Source organism: Channa argus, chromosome 1 (genome assembly GCF_033026475.1).
Source record: "Channa argus isolate prfri chromosome 1, Channa argus male v1.0, whole genome shotgun sequence".
Classification (NCBI taxonomy): domain Eukaryota; kingdom Metazoa; phylum Chordata; class Actinopteri; order Anabantiformes; family Channidae; genus Channa; species Channa argus.
The window spans coordinates 6,394,262-6,408,828 of NC_090197.1; the positions used below are offsets into that span (position 1 = coordinate 6,394,262).

Sequence of the window (14,567 nt, forward strand, 5' to 3'; positions counted from 1 at the left end):
CTGGTAACAATTCAAAGTTACATTATAGATATGTGAAATGCTTTTTTCAGTTTGGACATGTGAAAGTATGACTGGTAACAGTTGCACTGTAAACATCTGAAATGGGAGTTTTTCTCAGCACCTCTAAAGTGTTGTATTGTCTCTTACAGTATAATTTCTGCTCCTGTTTCTGGTTTGGCCTGATGTTGATAGCTGCCTTTCATGGCCCACTTCCTCATTTGAAACATCTGTTGTAAATTATCTTTGGCTGTCAGATTTCCCTCACTCTGTCACGTTGGCTTTGTCTGTTTTCTTTAGTTCCTGACCTTAGTTCCAGATCTTCTGCCTCAGCTTGTACTAGTCCTGTTTTCTCTCTGTGGATTGGATTTTGGATGTATGAGGATCTTGGATATACGTTTTGGATTTTTCTCTTCTGTGGTAATTGCTTCTGTTCTGGTGGGGCTGCTCTAAGAGGAGGATAGTGTGTATATTTATCCTCTATTCACTAATGTCTAATCTCTTCTTCCTTCTGACTATGTACATGCAGGCACATGTTTTTTCACACGTCAGCTCTCTGTCAGCCCCAGTCTTTCCACTTCCTGGTCTCTGTGATAGAGAGTCATACATCAGCACTGGTGTTGCCATGTCCTGCAGAGGAATAACTATTCCCTTCTTCCCCTACTCCATCATTATTCCTTTCAAATACTTACCTTAATTTTTCAAACTTACCTGTCGTGTGTGTGCTTCTCACTGTGTCTAACTAAAATCAAACTGAACACACATCCAAGCTTAATGTGTTATTTGCATCTATTCCCACTTTTGTCATTAAAAAGTAGGAAAAATCCAACAATTAGCAGTGAATGAGTGTCTCTGTGATGAATATCTGAAATCAACTGATAACTAACTTCAATTTAACTCTGGTTTGCTGCAATTTCCGTCACATTTCTTTTCACATTTTCCAGGAGTGTTTTGCCTGTGAATGGGATGATGAGTCTGGACAGGATGGTGGATATCAACAGTTTGGTTATGATGGAGAGGACTTCATTTCATTAGACCTGAAGAATCTAAGATGGAATTACACAGACCAGGCTGCCACCCACGAACAAAACATCACTACTATAATAAACTCTTCAGCAATTTGTCCTTGAATGTTGAAGCAGTGTTTGCATTATGGGAGCAGAATCACATGACCAGATGTAGTTTTAAAATCATAAGGTTACTCAGTGTGCAGTAACATATACGTGGTTTATGAAACATTGAAGTGAGTCTCACTGAAAACTGACAAACTGAATCAATCTGTGCCTCTTATACCCCCGTAGTTCCTCCCTCAGTGTCTGTCCTCCAGAAGTCTCTGTCCTCTCCAGTCAGCTGCCACGCTACAGGTTTCTACCCTGACAGAGCCACAGTGTTCTGGAGGAAAGATTGAGAGAAGCTTCATGAGGACGTGGACCATGGAGAGATCCTCCCCAACCTTGATGGAACCTTCCAGATGAGACAGGAGATACGACTGTGTGTTTCAGGCTCTAAGGTGTTGAGGACATCATCATCACTAAACTGGACAAAGCAGTGATCAGGACCAACTGGGGTAAGACTGAAGTTAGATGTAAAATGACAAATATACACCAGTTTCTTTGCTTGTTTTCCCTCTAAAACTTTAGTTCTCAAAATGTTTGAGAGCACACTGTTAAGTTCATATACTGCTCCAAAACAAGTATGAAAATATTATATATTTGCCCTCAGCTTTAACAGTAGCACGGTTAGTAGGGAAACCACACATTGTGCTGTGTGTCTCAAAATAGTCATAGCCAGTCATTTCCTGATTAGGCAATTGCTCAATGTGGTTCCTACAAAACAGTCTACAGAGTCACCAAGTATGAAAAAAACCCACACTAACGTGCACAAAGCACAGTCCATGCATGTCCATCACCAGCTGCTGACTTCAGCACAGAGGAAATCTGACTCCTATTTAACAGTGAGGCTGCAGTTTGGGTCCAAGACCTGAACTTCTAGGCTACACTTCTACTGTTCCTCCACATCCCACTTGTGTCATGGATTCCAGGTCAAAGCTGGACAAATGAGCTCAGAGTGTCAGTCTCACAGCTACTGCTGCACTTTAACAGGGTCTGACACACTGTAGAACTAAATGCTGCTATTTAAAAAAAACAAGCTTTTCTCCAACAGGATCAATATGATTTATGACTATTGTCATAGTTCAGTTTTGATAGTAGTATACTAGTCAAATTCATCATATCTGTAACACAGCTCTCTGTGGTTTCCTACCTCACCATCTTATTCATGTGATTTGCTCTATGTTCTTAAAAACTAACAACCTAAACACAAATTATGTGCAGCTATAGAGACAGGGTCTGAATGTTCTGTTCTGTTCTGCTGTTTGTGCAGTAATTCTAAGAATCTACTGAGTCTAAACACAGAGTCATGTCCTTATCCTCCAAATATCTAATGCACAATCTCGGGCACCAGTTGGTTTAATGCGCTGCCTTTGGTGGTGATTAGTCATAAGTCCAGTCATGGGAGATCAAGTCAGACACATCAGTGTCTTTGTCATTTCATGGACCTTTGAAACACATTACTGAAGCTTCTGCACCAACTTCTAGTTGTTATCTCTTGTTTCATAAAATGGATGGATTGATGGAAAACTTGATGGTTCTCTTCCATCCAGACTTTATCTTTAACCTCAGCTGATGTCATTTTGCTTTCAAATGTTTTTATTACACTGATGAATTAGATTTTTTTCTTTGTAAAGCACCTGGAACTGTCATTTTGTATAGAGTGTTGGCCAACTATAATTATAATGAGTTTTAGTTTTTATTTGTTCACTTGTGTGGACTGAAATTTTAGCTGAAAAAGAACAAACACGCTCAGTAGCCACAACGTTACAACCACCTGCCAAATATTGAGTAGGTCTCCGTTTTACAGGCATCAAGCCGTCAGTAGCTGATGCTTGAAGTCCTGTGAGCTGGGCCTCCATGGATCACACTTGTTTTCCAGCACATCCCACAGATGCTCGATTGGACTGAGATCTGGAGAATTTAGAGGCTGAGTCAACACCTGAAAGTGCTGTTCCTCAAACAATGTGTCAGGGTGATTTATCCTGCTAAAACAGGCCACTGCATTCAGGAAGACCATTTCCAAGAGGGGGTGGACTTGGACCTCAACAATATTTAGGTACTGTATTTGTCAGAGTAACATCTACATGAAAAGACCCAAGGTTTTCGCAGCAAAACATTTCCCAAAGCATCACGCTGCCTCCACTGGTTGCCTTTTTCCCCATAGTGCATCCTGGTGTTATCTCTTTCTTAGGTAAGTGACGCAACACACTCAACCTTCTGCATGATGAAAAAGGAAGCGTGATTCATAGGATCTGTGTCTGACTCATCAGACCAGGCCACCTCCTTCCATTGCTCTGTGGTCAAGTTCTAATGCTCACATGCCCATTGTAGGCAGTTTTTGCAATGGACACGGGTCAACATGGGCACCATAGTCTGTGACTATGCAGCCCCACACACAACTGACTACAATGTGTATTCTGACACTTTTCTATTGGAACCAGCAACTTGAGCTGCAGTAGCTGTTCTACTGAATCGGGACTACAAGGCTCAGCCTTCGCTCCCCGCGTGTATCAATGAGCCATGACGCTGTCGCCCGCTCACCAGTTTTGTTTCTATGGACAAATTTGTTTGGTCCTGACCATTGCAGGCTGAGAACATCCTACAAGAGCTGCAGTTTTAGATCCAGTCACTTGAGTTGTTGTCAACGTCGCTTAAATCCTCTCTTCATGTTTTGTGCTTCACACATTAACTCCAGGGACAAAAAGGTCATTTGCAGCCTGATACATCCCACCCACTTCCAGGTGCTGCTGTAATGAGAGAGAAAACATTAACTGTACCTGTCAGCGGTCTTAATATTATGGCTGATCGGCATGTTGTAACAAAACATTTCACCTTTTTACAGTTTCATTTCTGTGTTGAATCTGTCTCTTAATGTTTGTTCAGTGTTTATAGTCTGTTGGAATTTGAGCATTTAGCTCAAGTGTGTAGTGAAGTTGATCAAGTGTAACCTGTTCATTGTGTTGCCGTTTGCTCAAATGTTGCATCTCCTGTAAATTCATGTCTTTAAGTTTATGTGAATGTTCAGTGGCTGATTTTTACTCAACTGATTTAAAAACTGATGTCACATTAAACTGAACTCAGTTTCTGGATTATTAACATTCTGAGGTAATTGTGCATATTTGAATATTTCCATGTTACAAAAAGTGCTTTTCTATACAGAATAACATTAATAATTATATAAGATACAGAATATTTATTTCTAAAAAGGGCCTTTCTCCATAGTGAACATTTATATATTTGATATTTTACAAACACTATTTTGCTGTTAATTCAGTACTTTCCCTGAAGTGAAGGGTGACTGACAAACTTTTGCTTGTATTGGAGTATTTTTTGGTGGTATTACTGCTTTTAACATTAGAATTGACCGGTTGACAGGAAACACTTCAGTTTAAAGCACCACACTGAATTATATCTATTAAGCTTCTGATAATGAATTACATAGCTATAATAAAAGCAAAATCAAGAATTCATAATCATAACACAAGAATGACAAACTAATAATTTTAGGCAAATGGGATCTAAAGGTTTTTTTATGTGCTCTCCTGCTGCTCCCACAAAATCCTGGAAACGAAATCTCAAGAGAATCGTTCCGTTTTTAAATTGTCTTCATTATCAGGGTAATTAACTGACAAATATCAGTGACAGACATCAGAGGTGTGGTGAATATAATATATGTAATTCATCCAATCAACATTTTTATTAATGGCACAAAGACTCAAATCCTGCAGCTATTTGGTTTCTAATTTTCCATCAAATTATCTTTTATGGGCACTGCACTTCCTCCCTGGAGGAGGCGGGAGATGTCACGTTTGATTCCTACCTTCCAAACATCACCTGTGGACACGTTCTGGGACAGAGTCTGTTGTGGTTTGTGTCTTTCAAAGCACATGTTTTACTTGACCAGTGTACTGTGGCACAAGGAGTCTCATTCAATTGTGATGGAAAATCAAGTATTATTAAATGATGATTACATTTAATCCTTAGAATTTTACCTAGTTATAATAGCAACTTGTACTCAGTGTACTTTTGAAGAATGTTTAAAAGATTGTATGTTGTTCAAACTTTGTCTCGTATATATGTTTTGTCTTGAAGTGTTTGCAGAACTGCTCCAAGGTCAGTTATTGTCTAACAGCAGACCATCCCACACTGCAGTGACCCAGAGTCACTCCATGCTCACAGGTGCTTATCAAAGTGCTGAAAAGGGAAAAGGTTTCCATAAAAGGAGAAAGGAGCTGGGAGCAGTAGCCTGAGGGTGGAGAATGTTCTGCCCAGTAAGAGAAAGATATTAAAACTAATGTGTGATGTATAAAGTTTAGAACTGCATAGGATGGAGAACTGAAACTCTGTTGATGTTCTTCTCTCTTGCAAGATAATAAAACCCTAAAAAACATCCTGGATGTTGAAGCTTCTTTACTAATTACACTTGAGGTGTCTAAAACCAGATATGATCATTTTTTGCCATGACAATCAGTAAAGTAAATGATGTAATGGAAACAGCAGCTGCTAACAGTGAATTCGGTGGACTTCAATTTTCTAAATATAAACAGCACTGTGTTAAAAACCGGATTTAAATCAGTGACATTTGTGTGAACTTCATTACCTGATTGTCTGTTAGTGAATCACCTGTCTGAAGTTTGTGGGCGGAGCGTCTGCGCCTCACTAACTCATTTGTTTACAGTTTTGGTTCCCGTTATAAATCACTTCCTGAGTTTTTAGGAAGTTGCACAACTGATCATCGGGGAAACATTTAACATCTAATGTAACACTCAAAAGAAAGGAAAACTGATATAAATACGCGGTGTATGATTGATGAACTTAAAAGGTTTTTGTGGCACTGATTTGATGGAAATTGCTCATGTTATAAAGAACTTCAGCCAAATAGTCCTAACACTCCGATTATTTCTCTGTGATTCTTGATCAAATCAGGATGAAGTTGTTATTTCTGTTGCTTCTCTTCTGTCACGTTTCATCACCAGGTAAGTTCACATTTCAATCTCTAAACTCTTTACTTCAGTCTGCACTTTGTCCCTGCGTCCACAGTTTGACCTCAGTTTGAAAAGACTTTAGGCTTCAACTGAACATGTTCACACTGTAAATGTCCCATTTGGGACAATATGTAAACAGTATATATGACTTTTTTTTATTTTGTCCCACAGTGAAACATTCCCTTAAGACTCTCTACACTGTAACATCTGGATTCCCAAACCTCCCAGAGTTGATGATATCTGTCCTGGTTGATAATGTTCAGGCAGGTTACTGCGACAGCAACAAAACCATCTCAGTAAACCACGATGTGTGGAAAAAACTGTTCAAAGACAATCCTGGGCTCCTGGACCTGTGCACTGAACAATGTGTGGAGATACAGCCTAAACACTTTAAATCCAGACTTGACAGAATTATGCAGCACTTCAATCAAACTGAAGGTGCAGTATGTTCTATGTTCTACATCACCCAGATTAAAGGTGACAGGGCCTCTGAGCTTGAATTACATGACATGGCTGCTCCTCACAGAAATGACATATCAAGACCACAACACACTGATCCACAGCACAAGAATGAAAGTGTGAACTGATTTCTGCTTCATGACCTCATCATGAAAACACACACTCCACTAATCATTAACTCCACCTAGTGGTGTGAAGTGAATATGGGGAAAATAATGTTAACTTATGTTCCAGTTTGCTGTGTGTGGGGCTTCAAAACTGAGTCCATCACAACACTGAAGGATCCAGATGGTGTTAATGTTGTGGTTGACTGGTGTAAGTCAAACTATTTAAGTAAAGATATGAAATAATCATTATTAATGCATGTGTGCATGGAGAGTGGTTAAAGAGACCAACATGACACTAAATAACAAACATAATCTACATATTGGCTCTTTACTAGTGATTAGATGTAGCTAAATATACTTAGTGTCAATTTCATGTATTTACACTTTACTTAAATATAAACAAATAATTTATTATTTATCTCCATCACATTTCACAAGGAAATAATAATATACATTTTTCTTTTCATTTAAATTTTTATACCATTGCTACCCAGTAAAAACCATGTTATTCAACCTTTAAATGATCCTTAATATCTCAAGGTAAATAAACAATTCAATGCAGTTTAATAAAGTTGTTTGAATCTTGAATGTGGAGCTGGATCTGTGACTGGGGGGCAGTGAGAGAGTCTGACATGGTCCAGGCTTCAACATCTCCTAAATGAAATAGTTCAGAATATAATTTCAAATAAACAGCGTGAAGGACCATGTGTCCTCACAGAGACAGCAGTGATGTCCCCTCTTTTCACCTGCTCTGCAGATATGAAAGCTGACCTTGCTCTGTTCCTCTGTGTGAAACATGCTCTGTTCCTCATGATAACGGTTCACAGTGGTGAACAGTAATGTAGTTATGGATGCACTTTGAAAACAGTTTAACCTGTAAGATGCACTTAAACCTTTAAAACTGAAACTTATAATTTGGGTTAATCACTCATCAACCACAGAATCTGCTTTAAAGTCATGAAGAAGCTGTGATACTAGAAGAAGAGCAGAACATTGTTGTTAAAATCCTCATTTATACGTCATCGTGAACTGTTTGTTCTTCTCTGACTCTCTCAGGTGTCCACATTTTACAGTTCATAGAAGGAGTTCAATTGGATGAACAGAGCAGAGAACACACTCTTTTTGTACAGTGTGGTTATGATGGAGAAGGCTTCATGTCATTAGACCTGATGATGCAAACGTGGATCAGTGTGAAACCAGAGGCTGACGCCATCAAACAGGACTGGGAGGCTGACAAAGCTGGAATAGGAACATATATTCACTTCCTCACTCAGACTTATCCTGCGTGGCTGGGGATGTGTTTATATCATGGGGGGAGCTTCTTGTTGAAAACAGGTAGAATCACATGATCTGATGACATTTCACAACTGTGTTCATATAAACACAGTGAATTATGTCTTTGATTGCTTCTCCTCCTTTTGTCTTGTAAGCCTGATATGTCCCTGTTCAATTTAATACTTTGTCTTTCTCTCTCTCCCTCTTTCTCCAGATCTCCCCTCAGTGTCTCTCCTCCAGAAGTCTCCGTCCTCTCCAGTCAGCTGCCACGCTACAGGTTTCTACCCTGACAGAGCCACAATGTTCTGGAGGAAAGATGGACAGGAGCTTCATGAGGACGTGGACCATGGAGAGATCCTCCCCAACCCTGATAGAACCTTCCAGATGAGAGTTGATCTGAATATTTCATCAATCAAACCTGAAGACTGGAGGAGATACGATTGTGTGTTTCAGCTTTTTGCTGTAAAGAAAAACATCACCACCAAACTGGACAAAGCTGTGATCAGGACCAACTGTGGTAAGAAGAAAGTCAGACGTTTTGAAAATATGTGTTTCTTTGTTAGTTTTGATTGTCCTCTAAAGTTGGACCAGGACCTCTATTTATCGAGCATCTCAGAGTAGGAAATCACTCCTGTCTGCACCAAAATGTAGCAGAGCTTCAGAGGTGTCTGAACTGGTGAGAAATTACCAGGAGAGATTCTCTCAGTTAATGGAAAAATCATTGCAACTTCACATTTTGACTTAACAGGACGAGTGTAGACCAGTAAAGGTTAGAATTGTTATAAGGCACTTTATGAAAACTTTGTGTATTATTTGTATTATGATTTTAAAGACAAACTTCGATAGTGATTTGAGAATTTCAGTTTTCAATTCTCTAAAACATTGAACTTCAATTGTTACAAAAAGACTCCAACACGTCCCTACAACTTGTGAGGTCACATTGTTTCCTGGTCGTCCTTCACCTTCACCAAAAGTAAGAGTAGGACGCTTCATAAATACTGTAAGTTTTACTCAGTGGTAGAATTGTTTATAGTTTTAATTTAACTTTCAGAGCCATGAAGTAAGTGATTCTGAGATGCTGGACAAATACAGAAATATAATAAATATGAGTGAAAGCCAAAACTACATTTGACTAACTACTTGGTCTTATTCATATAATCTGCTCCATATACTTCAAATCTAAAGTGGATTCTATAAACTGAGCATTTTCATTTCCACCCAAGTGTAGATGTTACAGGCCCCAAACAACAGTGACCTGTACACAGGTTAGATGTTCTGTTTTGGACAGGACAAAGTAGAGACAGGAGACGTTAGTTGTGTCCCTTCAATCAGGCTGTTTCTGTGTGAGAAGCAGAAGCCTGAAGATTTTCAGCCTTCAGTTCAGTTTCAGTTTCAGTTTGAACTAGCGCTCACTTTGGTGAATAATCCACCTAGTGGTGTAATTTGACAGTTACAATGTAGAAGACCTTGGTTCTTCAAACCATGGTAGATGTACAGACATTTAGCCTCTTTACACAAAAATACAAAAAAAACATAATCTTACTCAACAATTGTGATCGATCATTGGTGGGTGTCACATAGACACAAATCTAAATGCTGTGTCCTGGTTCCAGTTTCTCCTGTCGGTGCCATCGTTGGAGTTGTTGCAGGACTGATGCTGCTGTCAGTCTGCATCACTGCACTCGTCATCTGGAGCAAGAAGAAGAAGAATATTAGTGAGAGACTGGTGAATGATTTCTTGTGTGGCTGAATTTCAGTAACTTTACTGCCAAAAGAACCCAGTTAACATCCTCAGCAGAAGTATTTATTAAGACTTGATATCTTGTCTTTATAATCCCAGCAACAAAAAAAAAGAAATAGTATTTTTCCCTCATAAAATAATTTACCTATTTATTATTACCATATTATTTTTTTAAATAATAAAAAAACAATCAATGTGTCTGGTATTATTTGATAATCATCAGATAAAACTTCACCTCCTGACTGATCACAGTGACTTTGTTTTTATGATATTAGCATAATGTATCCTACAATTTACATCCTGTATTTCACATGTGGCTGATTATTATTCACATTCTGCATTAAGAACAATGTTCTGTTAAACCGATCAAAAGCTAAAAGAAGCTTCCACACTCTGAAAAATGTCTCTTGATGAGCAAAACTGTCCAGTTGTTTGAATAGAGCCCATAAGACCAGAAATGTACCTAAAGTAAGCACAGCACGGTGGGGGAGGGGTTTGTGCTGGTGCCTCACAGCTAGAAGGTCAACAGTTTGAATCTCAACCGGTTGTTCACTCTGCAATTCAGCCAGTTTGAAAATGATTGGTTAAACATCTAACAATTTATTGTATTCTATGAACTTATTATGTATTTTTATATTGTAAAATCTAAATTTGAACATAACTGAAAAATTACATTTCTCTCCTAAAACTTTGTGTAAAATGTAAAACAAAAGTACAATATTCAAGTAAACTACAATTACATCAAAATTCCACTTAAAAACACGACGAGTTGTAAGTTTGTTTCCAGTGCTGCCAGAAACACAGAAATCATAATCACACTGAATGTTACAACCCTGTCTCCTAAAAACCTTCTATGCAACATTTGTAGTGAACAGAACTTATGAAGAAATAAGTCATTAGATTTATCACCAGAAAAAAACTGCAAACGTGTTTTGGGGCAGAAGGTGTCTGTACAAAAGCAGGACTGTGACACCAAAGACTCCAGAGTGGGTTTAACAAAAGCAGCTTGGTTAAGGTTAGAGGAAGATTGTGGTTTGGTTTAAAAGCAAAATATACAAGTGATGTTCTTTTTGCCATAATAATGTTTAATAACTGTAGTCAGTCGAGTTAAATATTGTAGTTAAAGTTGCAACATATGATATATGATGTACAAAATGCTGCAGCAAGAGTTCTGACTGGAACTAGCAAGAGAGATCATATTTCACCTTCACTAGCTTCTCTCCATTGGCTTCCCATTAAATCTAGAATAGAATTTAAAACCCTGCTTCTTACATATAAAGCTCTGAATCCTCAGGCTCCATCATATATAGAAGATCTCATAGCGCCATATCATCCTAGTAGACCACTTCCATCTCAGAATGCAGGCCTACTTGTGGTTCCCAGAATTTCCAAAGGTAGAATGGGAGGCAGAGCCTTTAGCTATCAAGCTCCTCTCCTGTGGAACCAGCTCCCAGTTCAGATTCGGGAAGCAGACACCCTCTCTACTTTTAAGTCTAGGCTTAAAACCTTCCTCTTTAATAAAGCTTATAGTTAGTTATAGTTATGCTGCTATAGGCTTAGACTGCTGGGGGACCCACCCCCCCAATGCACTGAGCTCCTTTCCTCCTCTTGACCCTCTCTCCTCTCCTCTCACCCCACAATTGTTACAACTGTATGTCATCAACTCTGTGTGTTTTCTCCTGTAGTTGTCTTTGTCCTTCTCTGTCCCCCTCTCCCTGTCCCTTTCTGCAGGTGTCCCTGGCTTTAAAGCTGTGTGTTTTCCAGTGTGCAGCTACTGGTCCTACTAACCTGCCCGATGTTTTGTTGTTGCTTTTTGTTGCTCTTTTCTTTTCTCTCTTCACTTTCCACTCACCCCAACCGGTCGAGGCAGATGGCCGAACACCCTGAGCCTGGTTCTGCTGGAGTTTCTTCCATTAAAGGGAGTTTTTCCTCTCCACTGATGCCTATGGCTTGTTCAAGGGGGATGTGTTATATAGTATAGTATAGTTTTGAGTTTCAGTTCTGAATTTGCGCTATATAAATAAAGTTAAATTGAATCGAACACTGGTAGAAAAAAGATCATTGTCTGGGAACTTGCTGTTGAAAGTTTCAGTATTAGCATATTTTCACATGTTTACATTACAGAAATATATATGTCAGTAGGTCACTTAATGCAATATTTGATTTTGTTTTTTAGAAAAAGTATTTAACAAACTATTCAACTTTGTCTTGACAGGCTCCCAGTGAAGATTAGGACTCTAGTGAAGATACTGAAGTCAAAACCACTATTTTTATTATTTTTCACAGCACTAAATGTACTAAATATATTTTTATACCAAGTAATATTTTTACATTTATTGTTAAGATATGTAATTGTTGAGCCTGGTCAGTGTGGAGGTTCAGTACATCACTGACCTGAATGAAACTTTATGGCCTGTGTCCTTAAAATTCTCTTTAAAATTTGTTATCATTTTTGTATTTCATCTGTTTTAATTGTGTGTAAATGTGTCTGTTTTAACACTGTGTGTTAAACCTGCAACAGCAACTCAAAGCTTAATTTATTTAAAGAATTTTGGTGTTTTTTTATTTTATCTGTTATATTCTGAAGTACTAAAGCTTAAAGTGTGTGTCTGTAGCTCAGCATCCCACCTGTTACACAGATGAACTTTATGGTTACACCTGTGGAGATTCTCCATCAAAGTTCTTGAGGACATTTATCTGACATGAAGTCTGATGAAAACTAAATAAGATGTATTTTTATCCATTTGTGACTTCAAAGTGTGAGAACTTCCTTTTACAGGAACATCCAGATACATGATGATACCTTTCAACCTATGGAAGTAGATACAGATGTTTCCTTTCATACGTTTTCTAAAGTTCTTTATTGTGGCAAAATGTGTAACATCTCATCTTCAGGCTAAAACAAACAAAGCAGGCAAAAATTCAAGCTGTGAAATGATGATGAGATCTGTTGCATGTAAACAAGTAACAAATGAAGGAAGAGCATTTCAATAAATATCACATGGTAAATAAAACAGTCAGATCACATTATTTCTTTAAGCATTTCACCATCTACCTTCTCATTTCCCTGTTGATTCTGTCATGTAACTTGTAGTCGTCCACTCTGTTCACTTTTGTTAAAAAACAACAAATTACTGAGTTAAGTTTGATCATCCAAACAAAAAATGAGGTTTTCTACCTCACAGTGGCAGATACACAGGAATATGATCTAAATTGTTTGTTTTAATTGTATTAAAGTGTCGTTGAAGGACTTCTTGTGTTGTGGGTTTATGTTTCACATGCAGTAACTTAACTTAACTCTCTCTAGACAAATTCACAGGTTTACTGTAACTCGTCAGAGATCAAGTACTTTTGAAGTACTTCAAAACTACTTCTCCAATCAAACTGTTTGTGTGGAACTAACTGTTGTGTAATTTTACTTAACTGGTTTAAAAACTGATGTCATATTAAACCAGAATTCAAATACAGTATTTTTAACATTTTGAGATATTTGTGCATATTTGAATATTTCCATGTTATAAAAAGCTACAGAATAAAATAAACAATTATATATTATATAATTCTTTCTCTATATTGAGCATTTATATGTTTGATAGCAAAACAATGTTTGTAATGTCTCAGTTCTACACTTTTCCTTTAGTAAAGGACGACTGACTGTTCCTTAATAATTCACCTGTCATATGATCCTCAGAAACACATTTGTGTATCATGTTGTGAAGTGGGTCCCGTTATAAGTCACTTCCTGATCTGTCCAGAGGGGGGAGACATCAATGACACAAATGGCTTTTTAAGGACATTTGTATTAGGTTCTTGTCTTTACTTTACTATTTCATTGTTTTCTTATTATCGCAGCATTGAAATCTGGCGACGTTGTGGGATTTGTGCCAAATATCCAAACACTCCCATCTTTCACAGAGACCGAAGCAACTCGATTATTTCTCCGTGATTCTTGATCAAATCAGGATGAAGTCGTTATTTCTGTTGCTTCTCTTTTGTCACGTTTCATCACCAGGTAAGTTCACATTTCAATCTCTAAACTCTTTACTTCAGTCTGCACTTTGTCCCTGCGTCCACAGTTTTACCTCAGTTTGAAAAGACTTTAGGCTTCAACTGAACATGTTCACACTGTAAATGTCCCATTTGGGACAATATGTGTACAGTATATTAAGGCTGAATACTGAATGTATTTTTATGTTGTCTCACAGTGAAACATTCCCTCAAGATTCTCATCACTGCATCTTCTGGAATCCAAAACCTCCCAGATTTGGTTATTGTTGCCCTGGTTGATGACGTTCAGGCAGTTTACTGCAACAGCAACAAAACTATAGAGATGAAGCAGGATGTGTGGAAAACGTTATTCTAAGAAAATCCTCAGCTAATGGAGCTGTTCACTTGGCGATGTTTCGAGATTCTGCCTAAATTCTTCAAATCAGTACTTGGCAGAATTATGCAGCAACTCCAACACAGAGGAGGTTAAATATCTTCTATGTTCTACATCTGACTTGAAAAATAAATGGAGGGAGCAGCAGAGCTCAACACAGGTCCTGGAGGCATGAAAGCTAAGTCTGTTCTGTTCCTCTTCCAGGAAACAAACCGGGTGAAACAGGCTCAACTCCTCACGGTAACAGTTAACAGTTTTAAACAGTAAAATACAAAGTAAAACAAGTGGAAAAAAGTTCTATATACTCTATATACAATTTTCCAACAGTACAAAGAGGAAATGGAGTATTGCAGTAATTCTTAAAGGTTAAACATGTTTTTTATAAAAATACTGAGATTGTTAATGTACTGCAGTTTTTATGGAAAATTTAAAGTTAGTCCGGATTTATCAGGGGCCACTGTGGAAATGACCTATATTTGTTTTCTTGTTTTTGTACAATAACAAGAAAAC

The 14,567-nt window shown here is 38.0% G+C and overlaps 2 protein-coding genes across 9 annotated transcripts in view; both read left to right on the forward strand.

Moving 5' to 3' along the window:
- Positions 1–1,418: 1,418 nt before the first annotated feature.
- The window catches only part of LOC137100591 (class I histocompatibility antigen, Gogo-OKO alpha chain-like), a 122,871-nt gene continuing 109,722 nt past the window's right edge, over positions 1,419–14,567 (forward strand). For 2 of the 8 annotated variants that reach the window (XM_067478476.1, XM_067478473.1), the window contains exons 1-2: positions 6,120–6,532; positions 7,717–7,995. In XM_067478476.1, coding sequence (XP_067334577.1) covers positions 6,205–6,532; positions 7,717–7,995 — 607 coding nt within the window. In that variant the 5' untranslated portion in view covers positions 6,120–6,204. Of the gene's footprint in view, positions 1,565–5,834; positions 6,086–6,117; positions 6,533–7,716; positions 7,996–14,567 lie in introns of those variants that run through there. The other 6 variants (XM_067478525.1, XM_067478497.1, XM_067478506.1 and 3 more) reach the window with 6 other exon arrangements.
- LOC137101074 (class I histocompatibility antigen, Gogo-OKO alpha chain-like) lies at positions 8,020–12,919 on the forward strand. The gene is made up of 3 exons (XM_067478977.1): positions 8,020–8,452; positions 9,549–9,650; positions 11,892–12,919. The coding sequence occupies exons 1-3, from the start codon at positions 8,236–8,238 to the stop codon at positions 11,900–11,902; spliced, it is 330 nt and encodes a 109-aa protein (XP_067335078.1). The 5' UTR covers positions 8,020–8,235; the 3' UTR covers positions 11,903–12,919.